At 41.4% G+C, this 27,334-nt stretch overlaps 1 protein-coding gene across 4 annotated transcripts in view; it reads left to right on the top strand.

Moving 5' to 3' along the window:
* The window catches only part of LOC126193477 (uncharacterized), a 50,571-nt gene extending 42,263 nt beyond the window's left edge, over window positions 1-8,308 (top strand). For all 4 annotated transcript variants that reach the window (XM_049932689.1, XM_049932692.1, XM_049932690.1 and 1 more), the window contains exons 5-6: window positions 29-1,441; window positions 7,919-8,308. In XM_049932689.1, the coding sequence (XP_049788646.1) occupies window positions 29-1,441; window positions 7,919-7,972 (1,467 nt within the window). In that variant the 3' untranslated portion in view covers window positions 7,973-8,308. The remainder of the gene's footprint in view (window positions 1-28; window positions 1,442-7,918) is intronic.
* Window positions 8,309-27,334: the final 19,026 nt, after the last annotated feature.

The raw sequence follows: 27,334 nt of genomic DNA, 5'->3' as shown, positions 1-27,334 counted from the left end.
GCTAATTCATTTACATATTTTATTCTAGGGCCTGAGCAGAGATGTTCTGGAGCATTTGTTTAAAATCATTGAATCAAATTGTTCTGAAGAAGGAATAAGTGCACTGGTTTTAGTGATCTGTGGTTGGCTGAAGAGCTCAGAAGATAACACTCTAGAATGTGCATATTGTGAGAGGCATTTAGCCCTGCGTCACTTTTTTAGCATTGCGGACAGCAGTAAAATTAATGACTCTGTACCTGTTCAAGATGATGGTCGCCCAGGGGATGAAGCAACAAAAATGGACATCTCAGAAACAAATGCAGGCAAGAGCTTGTCATCAGAAACTAATCGAGATAATTCAATCGCTGACAATGGATGTAAAATTTTGAGTGTTCATACATTACAGCCAGTGAAACGAATCAGAAGGGGTCAGCCTGCAGTTCATACACGCATCGCACTTCATCGGGCACGTGCTCTATCTTGTGTGACTACACAGAAATTCCCCTCTTTTTGTAATATACTTCTTTTGCGGTATGGTGTTAAATTACCCAAACAGAGAGGATCCCGTAAAAATAAAAAATACTTGGGGGGGAAATATTCAGGAAGTGACATAATTGTGGAAGATGAGATAACAACTGATGGAAATGAATCAGCCTGTGAGAAACCTACTCAAGAATTATATTACATTGACAAAGCTGATGGGGAAGACTCTGGTCCTCCGAATGGAAAAAATGGTATTAAAAGAAAATTTCCTGATGATGAAGACACTGAAAATATTGAAATATGTCAAATTGACAAACAGCAGAAAGTTGCTGCTGATGTTTCTAAAATTGAGGATAATAATTCTAGTATGCAAAAAGTGGATATCGATACAGTGTCTAATGTGCAATGTAGTACTGAAGAGTCTGTAAAACCAGAATCAGATTCAGAGACGATTACAAGAAATTTGACCTCAGAAAATGCTGACATAAGTAGAAATATGACTGAAATTAATCTGCCAGTCAGTGAACAGCTTGTAAGTCCCCATGAAGTTGAGGGAAAAGAAGCCTCATCTTCTTCAAATAGCGTGCAGGATACCCTTGGCAATAAATCTGATGATGTGCCTCCTGCCGAGGAAGAATACAGAGGAGATAACAATTTTGAGAAAAAACAGAATGAAATTGCAGAAATAGCTGCCATTTCTGCCTCTGAGGAAATTGGTCCAAATGTTGGAAAACGGCAGCTCATTTGTGATGATGACCAACAAACAGAGGGACCAAACAAGAGATTGAAAATTAGTTCAGAGAATAGTCCACTGAGGAAGAAAAATCTCAATCCTGTTGTTGAACATAGATTTTGGTGTATATGGAGGATCAAAACAGTTGACAGGCTTCTGGGATCCCCCAAGGAAGGCTGGAGACAAATCCTGGATCTGTTGAAGTTTGGTGTTTCACCACAAAATACTGAAGCTGAAGAGGAAGCTGTAAGTCTTTTCCTGTTTTTATGTGTAACGTGTAGTTTATTTGAAAACACATTTTAATAGTCATGCACACTAAAACAGGCACTTAGGGTAGTACTAGTTATCTGACTGGTCAACATTTTGATCTCCAGCATACACGAGACAAAGGATGAAGACATGCAGTTTATAGTTTATTGTAACTAGTGTGTGAGTTCCTGTTTTAATTTCTAAACCACACATGAAATGAGGACTTGTGATACTGTCGTAGTGATCTCTATTGGAAGCTTCCTTTCATTTTCATTATGATCCATAATAACATGTGCACAGCACTACAGTGCACAGTACACAGATATAGCTCGAAATACTCCACTCACTGAAGACAAGGGACTGTGTCACATTATTTCAGTATGTCATGCGTACATCAATGTTCATGTTTGATTTAATGAGTAGACCACTATTAGACATATAAAATATTGCAAAAGGTGGCATATATGATGCTATTAAATTGCTTTAACCCAATATGCTGTAACTTCTGTAAATGACAGTTTCAAAACACATTTTGTGCAAACATTTAATAATTGCATATGCAGTTCAGCATAATCCAAGTGCATGATTATTGTGTGTAAATTCCATTCTTCAGAGTCATTATTATTCAGTGCCATGAGCACATTGCTTATCAGAAAGAGAATGGTATTCCTTGAAAGATTGGCTGCATAAGAAGAGACACACACATTTGCCCTTCAAATGTTATATCTAAGAGAAGATTTTTGCAAACTTTTACTTTTGCATGCTGTGTCACCACCAAGTAACATAGCTTGACGAAAGTTGGGAGACCATATGAAGAAAGAGTGTTACAGTATAGTGCAGAAGGTAACTGAAATAAATGTGCAATGAAACAATCAGAAAATACACTTTTATTCAAAGACAGTAATTACACTTAAGTCACCAAGATTTATGATTTCCCAAGGAGATAACAAAAAGTGAGACACAGTTCGTAATAGGGGTGTGATCGCCATGGACAATAATGCAGATTGTACAACATGATGGCCACACGGTTGGTAAGGAGTTCTTGTTGTAAAGCATTCCATTCCTCCTCCAGCATAGTCGGCAACTACTGTGTGATCATTGGTGTCTGTGGATCTGCTGCAGCATCCCACATGTGCTTGATGGCATTTAAGTTGGGAGGGGGGTTCCAATCAGTCCATTCTGCAAATGTCCTCTCATTCCGAGAGCTCTTTCACCTGCGCACCTTGATGTTGTCGCGCATTGTCATTCATAGTCAGGGCCAAATGCACCCCTGAACAGACGTGCAAGGGGAAAGAGTACAATGTCACAATAACTTTTACTGGCAATTGTGCCATGTTCAAAGATTTAAAGGTCAGTTAACACATGCAACATTTTGCCTCCTCACATCATCACAACTTTACCACCAAAATAACCATGTTCAACATCTGGACCACTAAAACGATTGTGTTCAAGAATGTTCCTGGTTGTGTTATATGTTCCCACCTCTCACTGTATGAGAGTATGTATGTAGTGCACTAAGGAACATCATCAGATGTAATTGGTTTGGTGATTTAGTTTTTAAAGTGTGGACATGGATAATGTTGCCCTGGCATATTGACCTCCTAATCTGCGAACATCATGGTACACTCGTCAGACAACATTATTGTGACACTGTACTCTTTCCCCATGTGTGTCTTTTCAGGGGAGCATTCAGCTCTGATTTCATTTTTATCAATGACTATATGTGACCACATCAAATTGTGCAGGTGGAGGAGCTCTTGGAATAAGAGGACATTTGTTGATTGGATTGGCCCGACTGTCCCCCCAAATTTAAATCCGAGTGAGCATGTATGAGCTGCGTTGAGGAGATGTACAGCAACAGATCCATCTGAACCAACAACCATCCTGTAGTTAGCAACCATGCTAATGGAGGTTCAGAACATTCTACAACAATAATTCCTTAACAAACCATGTGGTCAGCGTGGGAGTGTAATGAAGCGAATGCATTATTGTCTATAGTCACCACACGTCTTATTAAGAACAGTATCTCACTTTTTGTAATTTCCATGGGATGTCATAAATCTCCATGACTTGAGTGTAATTATTGTCTTTAAATAAAAGTGTCATTTCTGTTTCTCTCATTGCATTTTTCTTTCAGTGACCTTCCGCCCTATACTGTAGCACTTCTTTCTACGTATGGTCTCCCGAGTTTCACCGAGCTATGTTACGTGGCAGCAACACATCATGTGAAAGTTACTTTCGTCCTTAAGTTTTGTTCTCTATGTATTTACTGCCTTTGTTTGCACATCATTACTGACTTCCTTGTTCGATTTCTTAGAGCTGTGACAAAGTATGAAATGAGTAATAGGGACTGTGGGGGCTTTGTATTAATTTTATTCTTTGATGTATGGGATTTAGAGTATTACTTCGACTTTTTACTCCCAAAAAAATGAACAGCTCCTGTTTCAAATAACAGTGTACTTGAGTAATTCATTAAGACTTCAAATTACTAACTTAATTATCCAGATCAAGAGGGATGGTGCCACAGTAAAAGACTGAATTCGTATTCAGGAAGATGGTGGTTCAAATCCACATTTGACCATCCAGATTAAGGTGTTCCGTGATTTTCCTAAATTGCTTACGACAAGTGTTGGAATGGTTCCTTTGAAAGGATGTTATCCCATATTCCCCCAATGTGAGGTTTTGTGTCTTTTTCAACTTCTTTCACTTTTAGAGTGATATTCAAAACAGCATGTTCAGCTTGATTCGTAAAATTTTGACTTGAAGCATTAACACACTCAGAAAGTATTAGTAGTTTTGAAGTTAAATAAATGTTGGTTATGTCTGAGCTTACTACTGACATGTTCTTTACTTCCACAAACTCTGGTACTTCTCATTCCATTTACAAACCAGCTGAGTCTCTGTTCAGTATTTCCCTTCAACAAGCAATACATTAGACTCAGTTTTTGTTCCAAAGACCCAAACATGAAATGATATAACATAAACATAAAGCATTTTAATATTACACTCACTTCCCTGATCATTTGTCAGGAGATTGAGAGAGTATGTGAATACATACAGTAAACTGGAACTGCTAATATTTACATAATTAATACCCTGTCAGAATGAAACATAATTATGCGCTTTAATAAATTTATCATACACAAAATACCTCCTAATCTTGACTGTTGAACCAAGTGCTCTCAAAACTGAAATTTAACAGACATTTCTATTTAAGCTGGTCTAACAGTCCCTGTTAAGATATTCATTTCTGGAGTATCAAAAAGACTTTCAAACTATCAAAAACTTTTTTAAACTCTGTTTCAACTGTGTTTATCTGAAACCAAATATTTAATGGTTGCTGTCAATTTATTGAAAATGTGTGTTCCTGTATATTGAACCGAGGTAAGTGATTTTAGGACTTTATGTACGAGGGGTGGAACTTTAATTGTGGCAACTATTTATTTACAGCTAATGCAAAATAGATATGTGTTTCAAAGTTTTACTGACCTTCAAAGTAGTCACCAGTAATTTTTCGTGTGCAAGGTAATCTGAATGACTGGGGCTGAGTCGTCATATGAACAGCGCTCACAATATTACAGAATTGTCTCCAGCCTGAACTTCCAATCTCCGCATGCTGCAGGTTAAATGCCTCATTGTGCTGTCAGCACCCTCGACACCTTGAATCATTTGAAAAGAGGCAAAAGTGTGACTGTCAGCCTTACTACATGCCTCCAGTCAAATACTGTCCAGTATTTTTGTTGTTTGGTCCATTGTAGATGTGCAGCTATATATGCCACTGTGAATGATGGCCTTTTGTAAGGCACCCAACTTCAAATCCAGTGCATGCAATTTTTTTCACAATGTTAGCTCAGAAATTGGTTTAGCTTGGCCTATGCCCACTAACAGCAGCAGTTCTGTCTTGTTTGAACGTGATTGCCATTTGCAAGATGGGACACTTTCTGTGGTCTCTGTCAGTTAGGATCATTCTACAACCACTGTGTTACATGGTTGCGAGTGGTATATCATTCCTTGTAGACAAGTTGGTCCAATTGGTCAAATTGGGCTGCTACATTTACAATGTGGGCATGGTTATCTCCTACCACAAAAACACCTTTCTGCCATTTGTCACATTTCCAAGTTGACCCATCTTGCTGTGTTAATCCTGTACAACCAACTGGCACATTCACACCATTCATCGCCTATGTTATAATCCAGTGGTGAATGTTTACATGAAAACCTGGTAACCCAGTTCTAAACCATCTACAGGACACCAAAGTAACCAATGTGCTCTTGTATTTGGGATGGGGGGTGGCAGCAATATGTTCCCTGGTTAGGTTATTTCTATTAAAAATGAAATAGAAAAAGAAAAACACATGACACACAGGTGTCAAAGGAAATTATTTCTCTTATTCATCCATCGTTCCCTGTATTATGGTGTCCTCAATGTTTCATTTGTATGAGGCACATTCAGAAAATAAGTGTGCTAGATTTTTATATTTTTTTAGAAAAAGTGTATTTGAAAGACAATTACAGGATATCATTGATACAGTTGTTGACTATTTTTCCCCATAATCGCCATCCCCTTCAGCGCATGTGGTGAGCTGTGGCATAAGGTTCTTTATGCCCTTCTCGAAGAACTCTTCCACCAGCTCCTAACCCCACTTCAGAATCTCTTTCTGCACCTGCACATTGGTTGAAAATTTAATTCCTCTTTTGTGTGCCTTAAGGGAGGCGAAAAGATCTGAAAGTGCCAAGTCAGGGGAATATGGGCAGTGGATCAAAACATCCCAACCAAATGAGTCCTAGAGCACCTTAGTGGCCAAGGCTGTGTGAAGTTGAGAGTTGTGTAACAAGGACACTCCTCTTGTCAGCATTTCACTCCTTTTGAGTTTTTAGGGTGTCTCAATATCATTGTGCACAGATGGTCTCCCATAGAGGCGGAAATTCGACCAAAATGATGCCTTTTCGATTACACAACACTGAGGCCATGACTTTTTTGCCCAAAATTGTGGTTTTTGAATTTTTCCGTGTGAAGAATTGGTGTGATGCAACAGTGACAACTGTCTTTTTTGTCTCAGGCATGTAATTAGCCACCCACGTTTCATCTCCAGTCACAATAGAGCTCAGAAAATCCTCTTCTTCCCACAAGTCGCTCAAGAAACTTTTGACCCGATTTTTCGTGTGCTGCTCTGCCAGCTGTTTTGGGATCCATACTGTGCACAGTTTCCTGCATGCCAGTGTTTCTATGTGAGTCTCATGTAAGAGAGTTCTGAAGAGTTGTGGAAATGTGGAAATTTCGTCCACTTTCAATCCGTGGTCTTCATGAACAGTTTCGGTTCTTGCGCTATCAGTTAAAGTGGAAAGACTTCCACTCCTCTGTTCATCATGAACATTTGTTTGGTCTCAACTAAACTCCCTACACCACTTAAACACATTCATTCTGTTCATAACACCTTCATTGTAGATTGTTTAGATTCATGAAAAAATTTCAATAGGAGTTATTCCTTCGATGAGTAGGAAGTGGATCACAGCACATGGCTCGCATGTCAGGAGATCTCCCTCTACTGTTCAGCATTGCCAACCCTCAAAAAACAGAAAACCATAGCCTGTTCTGGTCACAGTACACTTACCTTCTGAACAGGCCTCGTATTTGTCCTTGTTTACAAACCTATATGTGTCTTAGTTCATACTGATGTAATCCATTTCCTTCATATGTCACTCTGAACATTTCATGAGTGTTATGTATTATTCCCTTTCTTGCGTATTCCTGAACGTAATCTGTTTCCTTCTTACTGTTCATCTTCATGCTCCACTAAGCAAGGTTATTCAGAGGTTAAGACACTGAATTTACATTTGTAAGGAATTCTGGGGGGGGGGGGGGGGGTACCAAATTCATTTATCTTTATTGTTTCCATATGATTTAAAGCAAATGCTAAGTTCATTCTTTGAAAAAGACTGCAGCCAATTTCTTGCCCCAATATGAGCTGGCACTATATCTAATATCACTACTTGCAAGATGTTAAACAACATTCTTTCTACTGCTCCACACTTACGTTGTGCTGATTCACCTACTGCTTGAAAATTCTCTGTATAGCTTACTTATTTCCTGCCTGTTGTGTTACATACACCAGTATATAAAAATGGCAGCAACATTGCAGGTATTGAAAAAGTGTGACAGGAGTTCTTAATTTATGCATTCCAACAAGAAAATCCTATGAAATAACTGTCTTTGTACATGGTGAATTTGTGTTTAACCAACCCCCATAAAATATTATCACCTGTGTGGTACTTTTGTTTAGCTGCACAAAATAAGGCATGTTCTTGTGCTGTCATTGAATAATTGTTTTAATTAGATCCAATCAGGTAGTGTACAGTAAACTTGTTTATTTTGAAAAACATATATATTTTTATTTTCAGATGTTCTGAAACAAGAAAAAAATTTAATTCTTTATATGACTTTATTTTTAAACTTCTCAATTTGTGTATTTTCAGGGTGACATGTTTGAAGAAGTGAAGAAAATACACTACATGATGAGTGGTTGGTGAGAGTACACAAAATGCAAACTTTGGATAGTTATGAAAACCATTCCAACAATCATTGTGGATGGATCATATGGATGAATGTTTTGTATATGTGAAAATACAACTGAAAAGCAATAGACAGTACTCTATAAGTGATTAGATGTGACTTTTCCTACCAGATTATCCTGATGTTGCCATCCGGAAACAAACTGTGGGGTACAGTAATAGATCTCAAAATACTGACCAGTGCTGTCAGCTACAAAATTGATTTTTCTGGTAGTTTATGTAAAAATGTGTTGTATGTCATTTGTGTAGTAATATATCATTTTTATGTCATAAATCATTAAAAATGCTTATTTATTATAGTAGTTCTGAATTATCACTCATCTCCTTTGTTGTTTCACTGCAAACATATGAGTCTTAACATATGGAGGCCTGTCTTCAGAAACTAATTTTCAACATTCCTGCCAGATGATCAACTAACTTCAGAGAAGCTCCATCACATTTTGTACAAATATTAATTTCAAGAGTAGTTGTGTAATCAGACTTCCCATATAGTTAAATTGATAAGCTATTACTTTTTATTAAGGCTCCATGAAGTCTGGAATAAGAATAAAGTGAAACTCTTTGTAAACCTTGAGTTCATTTTGATTTATGTGCTTATCAGAACTTTTAACTCTTAGCTAAATTAACATACTGTGTATCTGCAGACAATTATGTTGTATTTACTTTGGGTATTGAGGGTGTCATTGTATCTGTAGTATCTGCACAGGTGTGACAATGCCACTTGAGCACGGATAATTCACAGACTGACGGTGGCTCAAATATAGCCGGAGAATAGAACCCCGTGAGAGGGAAACAAACATGTCACGTGAGTCAATCTACAGGAAGCAGAGAGACTGACCCACCTAGAAATGAACACATGAATGACTCAGTGCTTGGCTGGCATAGATGGCTACCAGTTAAGTACTGGTCACAACACAGTACAGGAAGCTAAGCTAGGTCATGGTGGTCAGACTCAGTAAGCACAAGTAAACAACTCTGCCAGTGGGTCTGCCATCCTACATGTTGCGTCTGCCCTCTATGGCAGGTTTCCACACTATTCCACTGTGCTACCCATGCAATTTACCTGCCTCCATCACGATGTGAACTAGAGCAATACTAAATCCCTGCCCCCTGAAAAGCCCACATGGGGCCAACAATGACGAGGCTTGGTCTGCAACCTCTGGCAAACAGCTGTGGATGCCCCTGGAAACCTAACAGTGGACCAACCACCAAAGGAGCCAACAATGATAGCTCTGCTGGAATGACACGGAGGCTGTGGCAACATGAGGTCCACCGCCTGCAGTGGTGGTGGCGATGCCACATACATCGGCAAGGGGGAGAGGAGGAGGAGAGGGTCGATACCAACATCTACCACAAACAACTGCTGACCTTTGTGGCCCACCATGACACCAGGCAGCCACCCATACTACTGGCAGAAAGAATAGTCCCAAATGGCAGCTAGTCCAGGATATGTAATTGAGTGCAGCAAATCCAGGAGACCCTACACTGACACCTATGCATACGTTCCATCGGACTGCAACTGTTGATCAGCATTGCTTGGTATGTAGCCAGATTGATCAACAATGCATCATTTTTGGAAGCCGCAGAGACAGATTGCTTCATTTTGGTCTTAAATTTACACAGAGAGTGCTCCACATCTGAGTTAGAATCCGGGTGAAACAGAGCAATAGTCAGATGCTGGAAACCACTTCTAAAGGCTTTGGGCGACAATTTAAGTGCGAAGCAAACATACGAACTTCCACTTCTTTTACAAGATGACTTACTTGACATACTAGGGTGACTTTCCTTGCTGGTTAGCCGGCTGCTGCAAACTCTCATTCACTTTCTTCTCCGAAGTATGCTGCTAGGTACAGGAATTGCTTAGGACTCTCTCTCTACTTATAAAAATAAGTAGACTTACAAAGTTTCATTTGCTTCAACTAACGACATATATTTGAACTTCAGGCATATTACACATCTCACTCTTCATGTAAATATGTACTGCTTCATAAGCCTCTCGTGTATTTAGACGTTAGAAACAAACTAATTTACATGTAAGAGGAGGTTGGCTTGAACACCGTGTCCAGTCTCAACATTAACCATAATACACGTCTTCCCTTCAACAAGGCTAAGACAAAAGTTTTTCTCAGAGTACCTTCTCAACTGTTCTCGTTATTATAACAATGGTCACTGACACAATTAGCACAGAATAACATAGGAACTCCACGGTTCTTCCGTACACTTTCACTAAAAACTTCCTTGGATCGTCCGACAAGTACTTGTCGTTGCCGTTCAGCCGCTGCAGCTACATTCTTGCGACTAAATTTCAAATCTGCACACACAAACGTGTGACGCGCAGTAGGTAGGATTCTATTGTCCCACACTCTCATCATCGAGCGAGGTGGTGCAGTGGTTAGCACACTGCACTCGCATTCGGGAGGACGACGGTTCAATCCCGTCTCCAGCCATCCTGATTTAGGTTTTCCGTGATTTCCCTAAATCGTTTCAGGCAAATGCCGGGATGGTTCCTTTGAAAGGGCACGGCCGATTTCCTTCCCAATCCTTCCCTAACCTGAGCTTGCGCTCCGTCTCTAATGACCTCGTCGACGGGACGTTAAACACTAACCACCACCACTCCCACACTCTCATCTAAAATATAGTGTGTTTGGGACGGTAGGAGGCTGAGTGGTTCTAGAATTTACAGAATTTCTCGAAACACTACACACAAAAGTCTTCACACTCCCGTGACACAAATTTCCAACTGTTATTGCATACCAGATCAACCCCTCCATGGCAAAAATAACTGGTGATTTGCAAACTGTGGCATTCAACATTGTGGAGGACAGCTCGATCGTGTGCGGAAAATTAGAAAATGCACCGACCACATACAACCACGTGCTGCCTAAAAATGGGCCAGTGAAATCAGTGGCATCATCTCCTGATGGTGCTCCAGGACCAGCCAAGGAGAGACATGATGCAGCCTGCTTCTGTGCACAAGCCCCACAAGAATGCACCAGATGTTTGATATGACTGATCATGTGCCAGTAGACATGACGTTGCACTAATGCCATCGTATGAGTCATACACCAGAGTGACACATACAGCAACTGGAGTGTGCAGTACGCAGTGCCACGGTATTGACCACACAACAGCATTGTTCTTTCTTGGCAAGCATGAGAACTTCCTGGACCCCGGACAACGTTGCGTTGATCAAGAGTAGGAAAAACACACACCAGAGCTGCACTCTGGCCAACGCAATAGGACTGCTGAAACAATATGATGGAAAAACGGGTAGGGGCCACGGTGGTCGTGACTTCACATGCCGTCAATGGAAAGTCCAACAGGGTTTGCTGGAACGTGAACACAAGGGACCCCCCTGCAGCCATGATAGGGAATCAGCAGTGGTATGCTGGGCAGTGGAATGTTAACAAATGTCATAACGAGTTACTGACAACCTGTGCAGAGTCCTATCCAGCAGCTTGGAACGAAGACCAAGTAAGGAAACCAATGGCTTGAGGTCGGTGATGAGGAGGAATCTCATCCCATACAGGAAGACTTGAAAATTGTTAGATCTGAAAATGATAGCCAGCACTTCCTTTACCACATGTGGATATTTACACTGTGAAGTGGAAACCATCTTTGATGTGTAAGTGATATGCTGTTCGATTCCTTCTGGATTCCGACGGGACAGGATGGCACCAATACCGTACTGGGAAGCGTCACAGGCCAGGGTTACAAGTTTACCCTGCGTACAGGGAGCAGAGCACAAATGCTGCTTGACAGACTGAAAAGCCCATTGACAATCTGCAGATGAATACAGTTAAAAGGCTGTCAGACGTGCGCAGCCTGGGGTTAAGCAGACACATTACAAAATCTTACCCAAAAAATATGAGCTCCGTCAGGTTCTTGGGCACTGGTAGGTTGACAGTGGTCATGATATTAAGACCATCTTTACTTCACAAATGAACTGAGAAATGTACCTTCAGGGAGAAAAAACTGCATTTTTCCAAGTTGCAATGAAGCTCAATCTTCAGGAAGCATTGGAAAACCAACTGAAGGTTTCTTAAATGCTTATAATGAGAAGCGCTCGTGACACAGATGTCATCGCGGTAGCTGGCGCAGCAGGGTCAACAGCTCCAAATACTTTTGATAAATTCCTGTTGCAGATGATATTCCAAAAGGCAAGTGATTAAACTAGGGAAGCCTCATGGGGTTGTGTAGGACCTGAAAAGTCCAAGAAACCACGTCCAGTGCCAACTGCAAGTAAGCATTGCACAAGTTGATGCGGGAAATACGCTGGCCTCCGACAACTTCGACAACTCTGCCTGCCACAGAATGGGATACAAATTTGCGACACATTGTACATTGATCATCTGTTTAAAATCACCACAAATGTGCACGGTGCCATCGGACTTCGGAATCACCAGCAAAGGGTGGCCCACCGACTCAACAAAATAGGAGAAATGACGCCCTGATCCTGCCAATGCTGCAACTTACCCTTTACCTTATCGCACATGGAGAAGGAAATGGGGTGGGAATGACAAAATTTAGGTACTTCCGACGGCTTAAGAGAAACACATGCCTTAAAAATTTTCTGCTCGGCTCGGAGGACTCGTATTTTCAAACGACACGCTGTAGGCCCACAGTAATGAGACCAAATCCTGAAAAGAAGCTGACTGAAAAATGAAATTCTCTTTGTCAATGGTCTGAGTCCAAAGATATTTTGCATGGAGAATTGTCCCCACCACCAACTTCAGCAAAATACAATGGGGAGATGTGCAAGATGTCAGACATAGCCCCAGAGTCCAGTGAAATCATCGGGACAGCCATTGACTGGTTCACGGCCCAATTGGCTGTCACAAACAGCTGCCAAATGACCCATCCACCAGCATAACCCACACTTGGCCTCCACATGTGAGCAAACATGCAACAAGTGACTGGCTTGGCCAATGACTGGAAGGAAAATGACGCCAAGGACCTGAAAAATGCTGCTGGGCAGGAATTACAATGTTGTGAGCAGCGCAAACCCGCCAAGCTTGGCTGTACCACGATGCCATCGTATTGCATTGTCGACAGCATCAAGGTAGGCTAGGTGAGGTCCTTAGTGGTCACACTCCGAGTAAGCAACAGCTTGCACAGCCTACTGCTGCCTATAGGTGGAGAGATCATTATTCAGTTGAGAGAACCATTAACCCTTTAACTGCTCTGGACATGTTAACGCATGGGCCTTTGTACCCGTCTCTTTGTGCTCTGAACGTGTTTATGCACAGTACCAGTCCTTCTATCTGGTACTCTGAACGTGTCTACGCCTAGACATGTTCAGAACATGTCTAGGCATAGACACGTTCAGAGTACCAGGTAGGAGGACTGGCGGCGTGCATTCAAAGCACACAGGTACAGGTACAAAGACGTGCGCGTTAACATGTCAACAGCAGTTTAACCCTTCAATTATGAGACAGAATTGGAAGGAAGTACATACCTTCAGAAGCTGAAGTATTTATTACTACCAGTGGTCACACACAAAAGTAAAAATGTGTGCCCCTTTCAACTCTTCTTTCCTCAGATGAGAGAGTAATATGTTTGGGAAGGTTAAAAGACAGCATACGTAGACCTTAGGATGGGACCACTCCTGTGGTGAGGGCAAGGTTATTGCTTGACATACATAATTGAAAATTAATTAATATCAAAGAGTTATTAGTTTTTGTGTTAATTTCTTTACTTTGAAGGATGTGCACAATGTCAAGGACATGCCGTGTGTGTTCATAGCGTACACACACAACAAAATCTTCAGAAAATAAGGTTGCTGAAATCATTACTTGAGGAAAACTTTATAGATATACGTTGTTCATTGAAGATATTTCCTGAATGTGAAATCTAAATATGGCTCCAGCTATTGGGAGAGGCTTGTAGATGATGCTAGTTACACACAGACACACACACACACATCCTGAAGAAGAAAATCGGTTAAAAATGTAATTAGTGACCTGAAAAGTGTAAGTCAGTCTTGGACTACCAAACCAAGGGTGTGGTCCTAGAATTTTTTATGCCACGTATTGCTGATGCCACTTCTTGCAGTGATTTGCTTATGTGAAAAATGCCAAATTGCACCATGTTTTGGGGTTCGTATTTGGCTGAGGTCCCATAAGACTGGCTTGCTCTGCTGGTTCAAAGGATGAAGAAAGGTATGTGCATTCCACCATTAACCCGTTGACCGCTCTGTACAAGTTAATGTGTGACGCTGCTGTTGCCGCTGCCCATCGGTGCTCTCAATGCATTTCACCGTGTCTCTGATCCTTTCATCAGGTGCTGTAGATATGCATACTTACACCCCCTTGCCACACCTTTGACTCCCTTGTTAACATAGTCAGCTGCTCTGGTCATTATATGCTGTGGACATGTTAACACGCGAGGCACTTAGCAGCCAGGTAGAGCGATCCAGTAGTTGCATTTCTGCCCTGAGTGCTCAGCAACTTTTCATCATTCGGTAGCCGCACAGTTTGAGGTGTCGTGTTACAGATTGCACGGCTCCTCCTGTCGGAGGTTAGAGCCCTCCTCCAGGCATGGGTGTGTGTGTTGTTCTTAGGATCAGTTAGTTTAAGTAGTGTGTAAGTCTGGGGACCGATGACCTCAGCAGTTTGGTCCCTTAGGCATTCCCACACATTTGAACATCATTCGGCCTATGTGCATTTGCTGCTATGATCTTGTTTTTCTGACTCAGAAAATGGCACCCCAGTGTGGTTGTATAGAGAAAGAAACCATGAAGACAGTGACAGGCAATTACACGTAGTACTTGGCATTGCAGGGTAAAAGAAACTGAATCATAATATCAGATGCCTCCAACTAAAAACCGTTTCAATTACGTTTGTAGAGAAATTAGTTGGCTAGCTGATATCGTTACATGTAGCTATAATGCATTCTAGAGGTTGTAACTAAACAAAGAGCTCGATGCAAACTGAAGTAACTAAAACATTTAGTTACTTAGTGATTACATCTTATGGCAGAACAACAATCGGGTTTCGACTGAAGCTGAGCATCCCACTGAGAATAACTTAATATTTAAGTTATGTCCACTAGTACAATATTCTTTTTTTGATAGATGTTTAATGTGAGGGTACAAGATTTCCCAGATATTTTGTGGCCTAACATTTTGAAAAGGAATCATTTCACTGATTGAGGGGGAAATCTTGTTCGTGCTAATTTTGACGTTAAGTGAGCAAACTATTAGTGGAAGATCTGTGCATTTGATCATCTGGAAAAATTGTACAGAGGTTAAAATCTTAATTACTTTGTGGAAACGTTTGGTAAGGAGTGGGTCTTGTTTCAGGGTGTTTTCTTTTTTTTTTCCCCACATGAGCTTTGTGCCATCCCAGGAACTTTGCAGCAATGACTAGCGTCATGACGCTCTGAAGCAGCAAAGAATCTTCCACACAAGCAGTGGTCATGGAATACAAATGACCACAAGATTAATAATGTAAATATTGATATATATTTTTTGCTTTGGAAATTTGGAGTTTTGTTCAAAATGAGATGTACTTAAGTAATTAACTTCGGATCACACTTGTAATCAAAGGCTTAGTGAAAGCCTTTGTAGTACTATAACAAACGGTGCTCTCTCATGGCTTGATAGCAAGCAAGCGACTAAAATTTCCATGATCGAGTATTGTAGACGCACTGAATTTCCTTTTCGCTGCATTTACAACTCTCTTTCACAATAAATGTTATCTCTGACCGATATATTACTTTGGACTTAACTTTCGTTGTACTTATTTGCAGTTATTACTGAGACGTTTGATAGCTAATGATAAATAACCTTTCTTTCTTTCTACCTTTATATCGTGGCATACTCAGCAATTGTTGAAATTGGTGTTCATCAAAACGTTAAGGTGTTATATTATTGTCAAAATTGTCGTACCTGTCAGGATAACACTGTTCCCTACTTCAAATTATCATGACATTCTTATTTGGGTTTTCGGGTTTCTAGGGTATTACATGCTCTTGTTTTATGTTGTTTATGCCTTGTATGATCACGGTAAGGTTTTCCTACACACTGTCCAATTTTGTATTTATGTCCGTTTGCAAATTGATTTTAATATTTTTTATGTCTACACGCAAACTGGTGTTCATACTATCGAGGTTTTGAAGTATAGCGGCAAGTGCGTCATTTTGGTTTCTGTGCTATGTACTTTGATTGTTAACAACTTACTTTGTAAATTGACATTTGGATTTCGTATGATAGGTGACGGTAAAGTCTCGTCAAAAATCATGTTATCTTCGCTTTCCATGTTTTCCTGGGCGAGGAGAATGTTGCTCGGCGAGATACGTGATGTAGTTTCATCTATGGTCATCTCTGAACTACTTAATACTTCTGAATGCGGAAGACATGCCGCTGGTACTTCAGATGTTCTGTTTTGCAATTGTACGCTACCTTGGCTCATTGCGTTTTAGCCATCAAAATTTTGAAAAATAGAAAACTGGAATATAATATTTTTGGAAATTTAAACATACGATTACGTGTCATCAAGCATTAATTGGCTACTTCTATGACGCACGAAATGTTGTGTCACAAAAACTTCAAACTTTTCTGTTGCCAATCATTACGTAAAATTTCTGAAAAAATCATTACAATACATTTAGGAAGGAAAAGGCTGTCTAATTACTACACAGGAGACGCTACCAAACACAGCTAAGCAAGCGGTTGCGTAGCAGTCCTACCTTTGCTGCGATGAAACAAACTGCGTTTTTTCAAAATTTTCCATAAATTCCGGTTTCACTTTTGATTCCCTTCTGAATTGGTTACTTAATCCACAAAAATGTTTGGTTCTGGTTATTTTTCTCCCAGTATGATGTTGCACATGAAAATTTGAAAATAATTAGTATATGCAAAAAAATTTCATACAATGTCATAAATAATTTTGAATAATTTACACGACTGGTTTCATGGCTTTCTCAATGCCATGTCACCAGGTCGCCAGTTGTGCAAATTTATATTAAAAATATATTATAATTAATTAAACAGATTGATATTTTCGTACTTTTATCATTTTGCTTCCTTATAGATTTTTAAGGATTTTTCGCTTTTAACTTATTTCGATTCCTAATGTTCTCTATGCTGTTGAGATTTACTCCATTTGATTATATTCGTCTCCTTCCGCCATAACTATTTCTCATTCTTGACCATGGATACAATAAGGATTTTTAATCAGACTTCCTCTTCTGATGCAGGCAGCTACAGTGACATGACATTGGGATAATGCACGGAAGAAAATAAAGCTTTCATGGTTTTGCACTAAATGAACTCTCTCACTTCATACTTTCATAGGATTATTATTCAGACAACACATTGCATAACAAGAAATACATCTTCTCGCTACGAGAACTAAAGTCAGAGTCTCTAATAATTGTAAAAGAAATTGAAAAAAGTTTCCATCATTTGTCTTTCGCCTTCCGGTGTATCAAAATATCTCTTTTCCGACGCTTACAGTGGTTGCGCTAGTGTTTATTGGTTATAACTTTTATCACAGCATGTCGTGGATTTTCCTTTATGTATATAAACACTGCTTGTAACAGAGCGAGTTGAAAATATCCCATGCCTTTGCTTTATTGATCTCTTTTCATCAACAGTACATTCAAGATACTGATATGAAATAACTAATTTCCTTTTCAGACACTATTTAATTAAACTTCATTATTCACTGTGTAATTTAATTATTGCCAATGACAGTATTGATTTGATTCATATGAAAATACTTTATTTAATGAAATATCTGTAACTGTGTTCAAAATTCAGTACTACTAAAAATTATTTGTTTCTAGATTGTCATTTCTTTTTTAAAAGCCACATTCTCAACAAATATCTTATTTTTTTCTGAAAATGTAATAGTTCAGACACAACTCGAATTCAAAAGTTTCATGTTCTGGAAGTTCAAATCTTAAAATGGAATTCATTCAAAAATCCAGTGACATAAGTTTGTAGCCACGATTTTTCTGTTTCACAATATATGTACTTTTATTAAAACAACTTGTTAGATTGTTAATTATTTAAATTAGAAGATTTCAATTTTTCGAAATTGTGGGCAACTCCATGCACATTAAACTGATTTCTGACGAAATAGTCCCATAAATTTGCGCTTTTCTAATTATGTAACCAGCATTCAAACAAATTTACTTTACTATCTATTGTGTCTCTTACCCCTTTTAATTTTGCTGTGTTTTATGTCAATATCTAAAATGGAATAGTTTAGTAGTTTATAAATTTGTAATTTTCTGTAATAAGTTCGTCTATAGATGGACTGCATGCACAAAGCCTTAGTTAATTCGCATCATAAAGTGAAATGTGAACATAAGCCACAGTGCTACAGATGCCAAGCCGAGGGGCATGTGGCCAAATACTGCCGCAACTCACCGCGGTGCGTGAAGTGCGCTGGCGCGCACGACACCCGCGCCTGTGACAGACGAAGAGAAGCAGCGCCGACCTGTGCTCGCTGCGGCGGGTCACACGTGGCCAACTGGCGTGGCTGCCCGGCTTTCACCGGTGGTGGCTGCGCTGGCGAAAAGGCACAACCTGAGAGACGACGACGAAGGCGCCGCAAGCGCCGCCGTAAGAAGACGGGGCCGGAAGGTGAGAAGACTGCTCCCACTGCCAACAGACGGCCGGAATATCGCTCCAGTGAGAGAGGGGCGGGGGACCGGCTGCCGACGGCGGCTGAGCAGGCGCCGCAAGTACAGGAGATGCGCGCCATGCTGGCGGCCGCGGCGGAGGAGGCGATTACGGCCTTCAAAGCCGCCATGGAAGAGGACAGGGCGGCCTTCAGGGCCACCCTGCAGAGACGGCGGAGGCATGCAACCTGCTGCGGCAGCTGCGCTCACAGATGGCCCAAGACATCCGGGCAGACGCAGCAGGCGGAGAAGAGACGTCTGCCGCCGCTCCCCTGGCGGAGCAGCCGGCGGCAGGACACACCGCGGCGGAAGAAGACGGAACGCGCCGCACCGACACCAAAGCTCATCGGCTCCGAGCAGCTCTGCTCCGACGAGTGGACAACCAGGGCGATAAGGACTCTCAAGAACTTGGGCTATGTCATCCACAACACGAGGAAGACGCAGCCACGGCCCTCATTGAGCCTCTCAGCACGGCCGACAAGCGACGAGTGGTGCCGCTACGCGGTCATCATCTCCAAGCACTTGGCTGCGACGCACGCCCACCAGACACCGATGGACGACCTGGGCCCTAGCCCACGCGATGTCATCACTGACAGCGCGGTAGGGGCTCTCACAACTCGAATTGCAGCGCTCTGTGCTGCAGCATCGTCTAGGACTGATCTCTTATGACGAAACTTGGCATGACACGGTATCCGATTGCATGATACCCGCTTCTAACATAACGTACCCTTGCATGACCTATCGCAGTCAGCAAGACATCCACTACTGCTCTTACTACCCGACCTAACTATCGCAGAGGTTTTTTTCCCTTGGCGCTTGCCTTGGCACTTTTTTCCCTCTGCCCCTAAAAACGCTACCCTTCGTTCGATTTTCGACCCTATCTATCTCCATATGAGCGCGTATTAATGGCTAACCTTAGCCAGACGTATGCAAACATTGCAGTACCCACATCCTGCGACATCTCACTTTTGTGAAAACTAACCCTTTATGCAGAGATGGCAGTAGACCTTTTGAGTTGGCCATCATGTCGGTGTGGGCGTGGAGGGGCTCCACCTCTTTATGAAAAAATCTAAAGTGGGATTCACACTCGCGATTAACGTGACTCCGCATCTTGAGGCTTTTTGTGGTGGTACCATGAGCTACTAGTGGCACAGCTTTCAATATGGCGTCAACTGAAATCATATGGGTGTTGTAGTGCATGTTATGACAATACAACAGTGACAAGATTTAAATAAAGGAAGATGAAACCCAAATGCTGGATCCAAAAATAGATTAAGCACAGTATTAAATCAGGGCTCAGAAACCCATTTATAAAAGAAATAACACTCGGAGACGAAAATGCTGCCTGCTGTGGCAAACTAACCAACAGCTGCCTCTCTTACAAGATTTTAGAATATATTGATACACTAATTTTTAGTATAAAAGCTTTCACATCACACTCAGGGGCTATTTCCCGCATATAATACACAATTTATACAGTGCTTGGTGTCTCAAACTGTGAAGTTTGTATGACTCTTCTTTTGGGTACATATTAAGTTTATTTGTTTATTCATTCAAAACTCTCTTAAGATTGTGTGATACATCTTTGTTCTGCAAATATTGCACGCACACACACACACACACACACACACACACACACACACACACACACACACACACACTGTTAAAGAAAATCGAACATACACTGTTGTAGTTGCAGTTCCATAAGCTGTGAAAGTGTACTTATGGACCACTGTTTCCGTTTTTTCAATAATAAAATGAAAATGTACTTAAATCAAATGTTGGACAGCATGATAGCTGTGAAACTACGCTCCTATTTCGAAATAGAGCCATCGGGGAGCAGTGGTGGAAGAAAGGTGGCGCAACAAAATACAACCAAGTTGAAGTTTTTATGGCATGACAAAAGTTGTGTCTCTTAAGTCACGCCATTAAAAGCTGGGAGTTCATACATGCAACTGCAGTATGCCACTAGCTATAGTGACAGTTTTGTTGATATGTGAACTCAACTTAAGTCAGTCAGCATCTGAGAGTGAAAAAATAAACATCATGCAGCTAGCAGACTTAGGCAGTCCACTTCCACTAGTTAAGAAGATGGACTGTGTATATTTCATATTTAAAGCATACAGTTAATGTGTCAGTCCAGTGGAGCTTGACATGTACACTTGTTTTGTTGATTATTGCTATTTGTAAAAGGACTGAAAATTCTTTGCATTGTTGTGACTTGTGCCAAGATATACAAGGCTTGGACAAAAACACGGAAACACTGTGAGAAATCCAGATCTTAGCCGAGTGTATCTGACCACAGATGACATCCGTGCAACGTCCTCAATGCGTTCCAAGTGTCAGCTGTGGTCCGAATAGTGTTCTGTGTAGTTGTGGGTGCATTATGTCACAGCTAAATGGATTCGAACATTGACAAATTGTTGTTGTTCATATTGTTAGTGTTTCTGTATCCAAGATATATTACGTATTTGGTGTTTTATGAGACAACGTATCAAAGATTTATGTCGCTTACAGGGAAAGCAGAAAAACGTCACCTGTTAAATTACAACACAGAGGAAAGTCTGTGTTGAGTGATCATGACAGGTGGTCATTGAAGAGGATTGTGATCAAAACTAATGGGACAATAGCTGCAAAAGTCACTGTAGAGCAACATGAAGGGAGGACCATAAGTAGGGAATTGCAAGGCGAGTTGGAACTCCAAAAACACTCATCAATGATGGTTTTGTCCATGAGGGAAACGTGGTGCTGCAGTCAGAAAACCTGGACCGTGGACCAATCGAAGAAAGTAATTTGCTCAGATGAGCCTTGTTTCATGCTGTGTCCAACTTCTGACTGAGATTGTGTCTGAAGAGTGAAACATGGTGGGGCGCTGGTGATGATTTGGGCAGCCATATTGTAGTATTGCATGGGCACTGTGGTTACTCTTCACCGTTGCATTACTGCCAACTATTATGTGATCGTTTTGGCTCATACCATGGTACAAGGTTTGCTCCCCAATGGGGATGCCGTGTTCCGAGAAGACAGGGCCCCTCTTCACACAGCTCGTATAGTCCAGAACTGATTTTATGAGCATGCGGGAGATTTGTCACATCTCTGGCCACCACAGTCATCAGATCTCAATATTATTGATCCTTTGTGGTCTTCTTTGGAGAGAAGGGTGTGTGATTGAAAGCCTTCTACTTACGTTTCGAAACTGGACTTCAATAATAAAATGGGAAGGTACTGTTAATCAGAACTCAGGGAGAAGTTGTGATCTAAATGAGAACAGATTTATTCATCCTTAACATCACAAGACAACAAAAATGACTAAAGAAACATAACAAACATTTTTATTTGACAAACGTCTTCCTAACATGGGGTCTATGGTGGACAAAGTGATCAGTTGGGGATCGACACACGACACTAACCGGAACACTAATCGCTTTATCTGACTACATACTCGTGAATCCGGGTTATGGCACAAAAACTATGCCACCATCAAGCATCTATATTCTACCATTCCAAAAAGAAAAATGTGGTTCGAAAGAACAGGGTTCTGAGAAACATCTATTGGAGCCTAAGCCGTAGCAGCGAATACTTTACCCTCTTGCTGGTAGGGGCTTCACACTACTTTGCGTTCGGCGACTGAAGTCATGGACGGCGGCAACCTGTTATTAATGATGCGCGTCCGCAAAATGCAAGTACGCGCTCTCGCGTTCGGTTAATTTGGAATGCAGATACTTTCCTATGAGCCTCTGAAACCCGGATGGATTCCAGTGTGCAGGTGGATCCGTTTGCTGGTCTGCCAAACCAAATTGATGACTATGGGTGACGGAATATTTCAAATGCTTAGATGGCTGACTCAAGACAAATAAGTACACCCACGCATCATTCGTTGTGTGCATGATGCTAGAAGCAGTACCTCTGACGGTTCCAAAGGTGACTGGCACAGACTCTAAATGACACACTAGCAAAGGACACAAGTCTCACCATTTAGGTAGGAACCTCCAGTTCTTTACTAGTAAAGCGCCAGTACAAGAGTGATCTCTTCACTTTCTGCCCGTTTTCCTTCTCAACTCGGTAGCAAAAGCCCATTTCGTTCTTAGACTTCCCCCACTTTAGCACAAGCCAATCACGAGCTGGAGCGCGGCATTCGAAGCTCAGACAGCGCCCTTTGCTCTGCATACACCGATTTGACCAATCAGAGACTTTAAAGTTAATTGTGAGAAAAGGAAGAAAAGATTCAGCTTCATGGCCTCTTTCCCATGCTGTGACTTTTGCTAACAACATGACGTAGATGGAACCACAGCCCTCCATAAAAAGCTTGTTTCCTCTTCTGTTGCATCCATTTCGAAGTTTCCAAACGACAGCCACAAACTCGCCACAAGCCTCGTGCTTTCACAAATATGTTTTGTAACAGAGTCTGGGCGCCAGTGACTCGTCCCACGGAAATTCGTAGATCGCACACAGATGTTCTGTCGGCTTCCTGCCTAACAAGGCCCCATCCTCTGCTTTATTGCCGGTCTACAATGCGCTGGCCATTGCAGCGGCGACTTCTCGGCGCTAGTCATTCTACCTGTACATGGATGCTGGCCGACTGGCGCCGACCAACGTGTCTGCACAATGAGACCACGCAATTCGCCGTCCGGAAATGTTTCCAACCAGGTTCCGCAGAAATAACTCACTTCCCTCGGCCCACCGTCGCCGTGCGCTTTCAATGCAGTCGTTTAAATCGGCACCTTATTCCTTTGAACGCAGGTAAAGCTTCCATTATTCCTTCCCAAGAGCACGCAAGCAAGAGCATTAACTACTGCCGACCATTTCATTATGATGTATGAAGTCAAATCGAAATAAAGATCATATTCCCTATGAACATGATGTGGCATGACACCGACTCAGAAGTGAGAGTGCCCTGCAATCTCTCATGATCACTGCCTCTCTCCATTATTGTTACATGAACTTGCCACTATTTTGAAGAATGAGTGGTACAAGATTCCCTTGAAAACTGTAACGGAACAGTATTGATCCATTCTAAGATAACTGCAAGCAGTTTTGAATGCCAACAAATTTCCTACACCATATTAGGCAAGGTATATATTGTGTTTTTGGTGTTTCCATGTTGTAGTTAGTACCGGCAGATGTCCTACAGTTTATCAAGCTGATCATCTAAATGAGCTGTGTGTTAACAAACTTGAAGAGAAATGAAATCCAAATTCTACATGAGACAGATCAATATCAGTCAAAGAGATTATAGGCAAGTCCACCATCACACCAATTCTTACCAGTACTTTCTTTGTTTTTGCGTTTATCTTGGTGCATATCCTTGTGTGAGGTGGCTTCCACGTATAATTTCATCGCCACCAGAAGTGCCACATCACGTGACTACGTTTAAATCTCGTGTTAGCATACGGCGTATAGTTTAGCTCGGTGCATTAAAGTTTGCATATATAATTCCTGCAGTAGCGTTTGTTGAAGCAAAGTTTCTAGTAAGAAGTAACTGTTGATATATCCATTTTCAGTAGAGAAATTTATTTACATTTTAAGAGTTTGTAGATCTTGTGTTCTCAGGCTATAGTGACAAATCTATAGAGCAGATTTTAATATTTGTTTACTGTCGTCGCTATATCTTGTGTTTTTTTTCATTATCATTACTGTCACTGTTGGATAGTTAGCTTTTCTGTTGGGGTCTCATTGTACTTTCTCAGATACTCTTGACTGCTTTGATTGTATTTTTTGACATCTTATTCAGTTTCTTTACACAGCATGATATGGCTAGGGATTGTGTTTGTTGTGGGTGGACACAAGGAGAATTGGCTGCTGGATCTGCTTGTGCTACGATTGACAGGCTTCTGGCTACTGCTTAAAACTGCAGCGACATCGGGTCGCCGGTGACGAGACATGCGATACCTTTCGTGTTCTTAGACTCTCCTGGTGACCTGATTGTCGGAGCTTCTGTCCATACTTAACATCAGATTGGTGAGTGGTGGATGGGAATGGGCTGCACAGCTGACTCCTTACGCTTCACCAACAAGCACGTCCAGTGTCGATAATAATTCTGAGCCAGTATGGGATGCCTCTCCTGTTTGGGCAGTGGCCGTTTTTCTTGTCAAGTCTGGACAAGTGCAGAGGGTGGGTATGGGAGTCATTGAGAGCTCCAACGTTAAGTGGGTAATAGAGTCCTGGGAAATAGCACATAGGGCAGGAAAAATGCCAGGAGGTCTCTCTGTGACACGCAGAAGGCCCTGTCGGCCACTATCAAGCACACTGGAAGCAAATAGTGGCATATATCATATCGAATGACGCCTGCTGCTTTGATTATGAGGCCATCCTCAGCTCCTATCAGCGGACGACCCGCTGGAGGGAACTAGCGATGCATTTAGGGTTCAGGTTAAGCTGACTATTTGTAGCATGGCACCAAGTGTCAGGCACAGTCCTCGGGTTTGGAGCAGGGAGGAAGGTCTAAACCAGAGGCTCAGACGACTATGCGGAGGTATCGGATGCGAATTTCTCGACCTCTGCTATCGGGTGCAGAATTTTAGGGTTCCCCTTAATAGGTCACACATGTACTACATGCAGGAAGCAGCTGCTAGGGCAGCGGAGTATGTGTGGCGCGTACATGGGAGCTTTCAGCTTAGAGAAACTCTCCCCTAGGGATCAGATAATCGAATTTACAACAGCCACAATGTTCTCAGATAATGCTCGTTCTCACAGATCGCATATAGAAACTACAGGAGCATCCAAGGACAGGTCTCAGAATTACCATTGATTCTTCAACGTTATAATGCCCACGTATTATTAGGAACAGAAAATTTGTTGAAACCATAAATGAATAGCAACAGAAATCTAAGTTCAGGTTCGAATATTTATTGTAATGATAGATTAGTGATTAATAACTTGATAAAATCTAGTCAGACTTCACGAATTCCGAATGTGAATTAATCAGGTTGAAGTTAAGTGGCTGAGGTTGGTCAAAAATGATAATTCAGTGTTTTTGTAGAACACCTGGGTTGAACTGTAGTGATAAAGCGCTTCAGACAGTAATAATTGGAGAACCAACTCGTGAAGGTCTAAGAGCCCCTAGCAACAAACAGACGTGAACTTGTTGACTCAGTTAATGTAAACGAAGGTATCAGTGACCATAAGGCTTTGATAGCAACTATGACTATAGGCTTTAGAACGTATGTTAAAGATAGTAAGATATTTTTGCTTAGCAAGTGACAGAATACAAACTGCAGATTCAAATGGCTCTAAGCACTATAGGACTTAACATCTGAGGTCATCAGTCCCCTAGACTTAGAACTACTTAAACCTAACTAACCTATAGACATCACACACATCCATGCCCAAGGCAGGCTTCAAACCTGCGACCGTAGCAGCAGCGCGGTTCCGGACTGAAGCACCTAGAACTGCTCGGCCACAGCGGCCGGCAACTGCAGATTATCTGAGCATTCAGCGTCAAATATTCAGTGATGAGGCTGAAGAAGTGGAGCACAAATGCAAAAAATTCAAAAGGATCGTTCGATATACCTTAGACAATTATGTTCCGAACAAGATTCTAATGGTTGGGAAAACCCCCGTGATTTAATGGATATGTGAAAAAAACTGTTACAAAAGTAAAAGAGCTTCATCATAGATTCGAGGACAGTCAAAACCCACCTGACAACAAAAGCTGATCGAAAGGAAAATGAGTGTGAGAGAGCAATGAGAGAAGCGTTCACTGACTCTGAAAGTAAAATTTTGTCAACCGACGTGAGTAAAAATACAAAAGAGGTTTTCGTCTTATGTAAAGTCAGTAGGTGGTTCAAAATCCTCTATTAATTCACTCCGTGACCACAATGGTACCGAAACGGAGGATAACATAGAGTAAACGAAAATACTGAATTCGGTCTTCCAAAATTGTTTCACGACAGAGGATCTTAACACGATTCTTCCTTTCAGTCGTCGTATTCTACCGTGTCTTCCTTCGCCGTCGGCGTTGTCGTGGTTACCGTGAGACACCGTTATACCAAGAGGAAAGGCGCGTCGATCTTAGAGCATGAGATATGATGACCTTAAGCCACTGACAACACACAACGGTCACGGTAGCACCTGATTCCAGAATAGCTGCAGCACTTAAGATCTACGAACTATCCCCTGTTGACCAGGTCCCCAAAACTTAACTCGTAACGAGATCCCTTCAAAGCAAATTGTCATAACGATCGTCTATAAAGGCTTCGTACAACGAGAAGAAATGTTACAGTTTATGGAATAATAACAGGTACTACCAAACTGTCTTGTCTCTTCTGCTTTATTTAACATAACTTTGTTCACAGTTTCATTTCACATTCACCACTCATTCACCGAAACCCTTTGATGAACAGTTTTGGTTACTTGACACCAACAGTCAATGATAATGATACAGCTTTTCTCGTTTTTTGTAAATTGAAGCCCGTTCTCCGTGATATAATAAAAAAAAAAAAAACGGTCTCAATAACGCGTCCCTCGTGAGATGCGAATATACTTATTCCGGAATTTACCGCCCTGTAGGTGTACTCAATTTAATGACCACACTTCACTGTCCGCTATTTTACGTAACTGAATGTCCATTTTTTAGTCTGATTATACACTGTAGCTATTTAAAATTCGCCCCTATATTTTCCACAACGCACAATTAGCACATCGTTACTTGTTTTCTTTTTTTTCTTCTAAGAGTAAACGGGAAAA

This window comes from Schistocerca nitens, chromosome 1 (genome assembly GCF_023898315.1).
Source record: "Schistocerca nitens isolate TAMUIC-IGC-003100 chromosome 1, iqSchNite1.1, whole genome shotgun sequence".
In the NCBI taxonomy this organism is placed as follows: domain Eukaryota; kingdom Metazoa; phylum Arthropoda; class Insecta; order Orthoptera; family Acrididae; genus Schistocerca; species Schistocerca nitens.
This window is presented reverse-complemented; position numbering and strand designations above follow the sequence as displayed.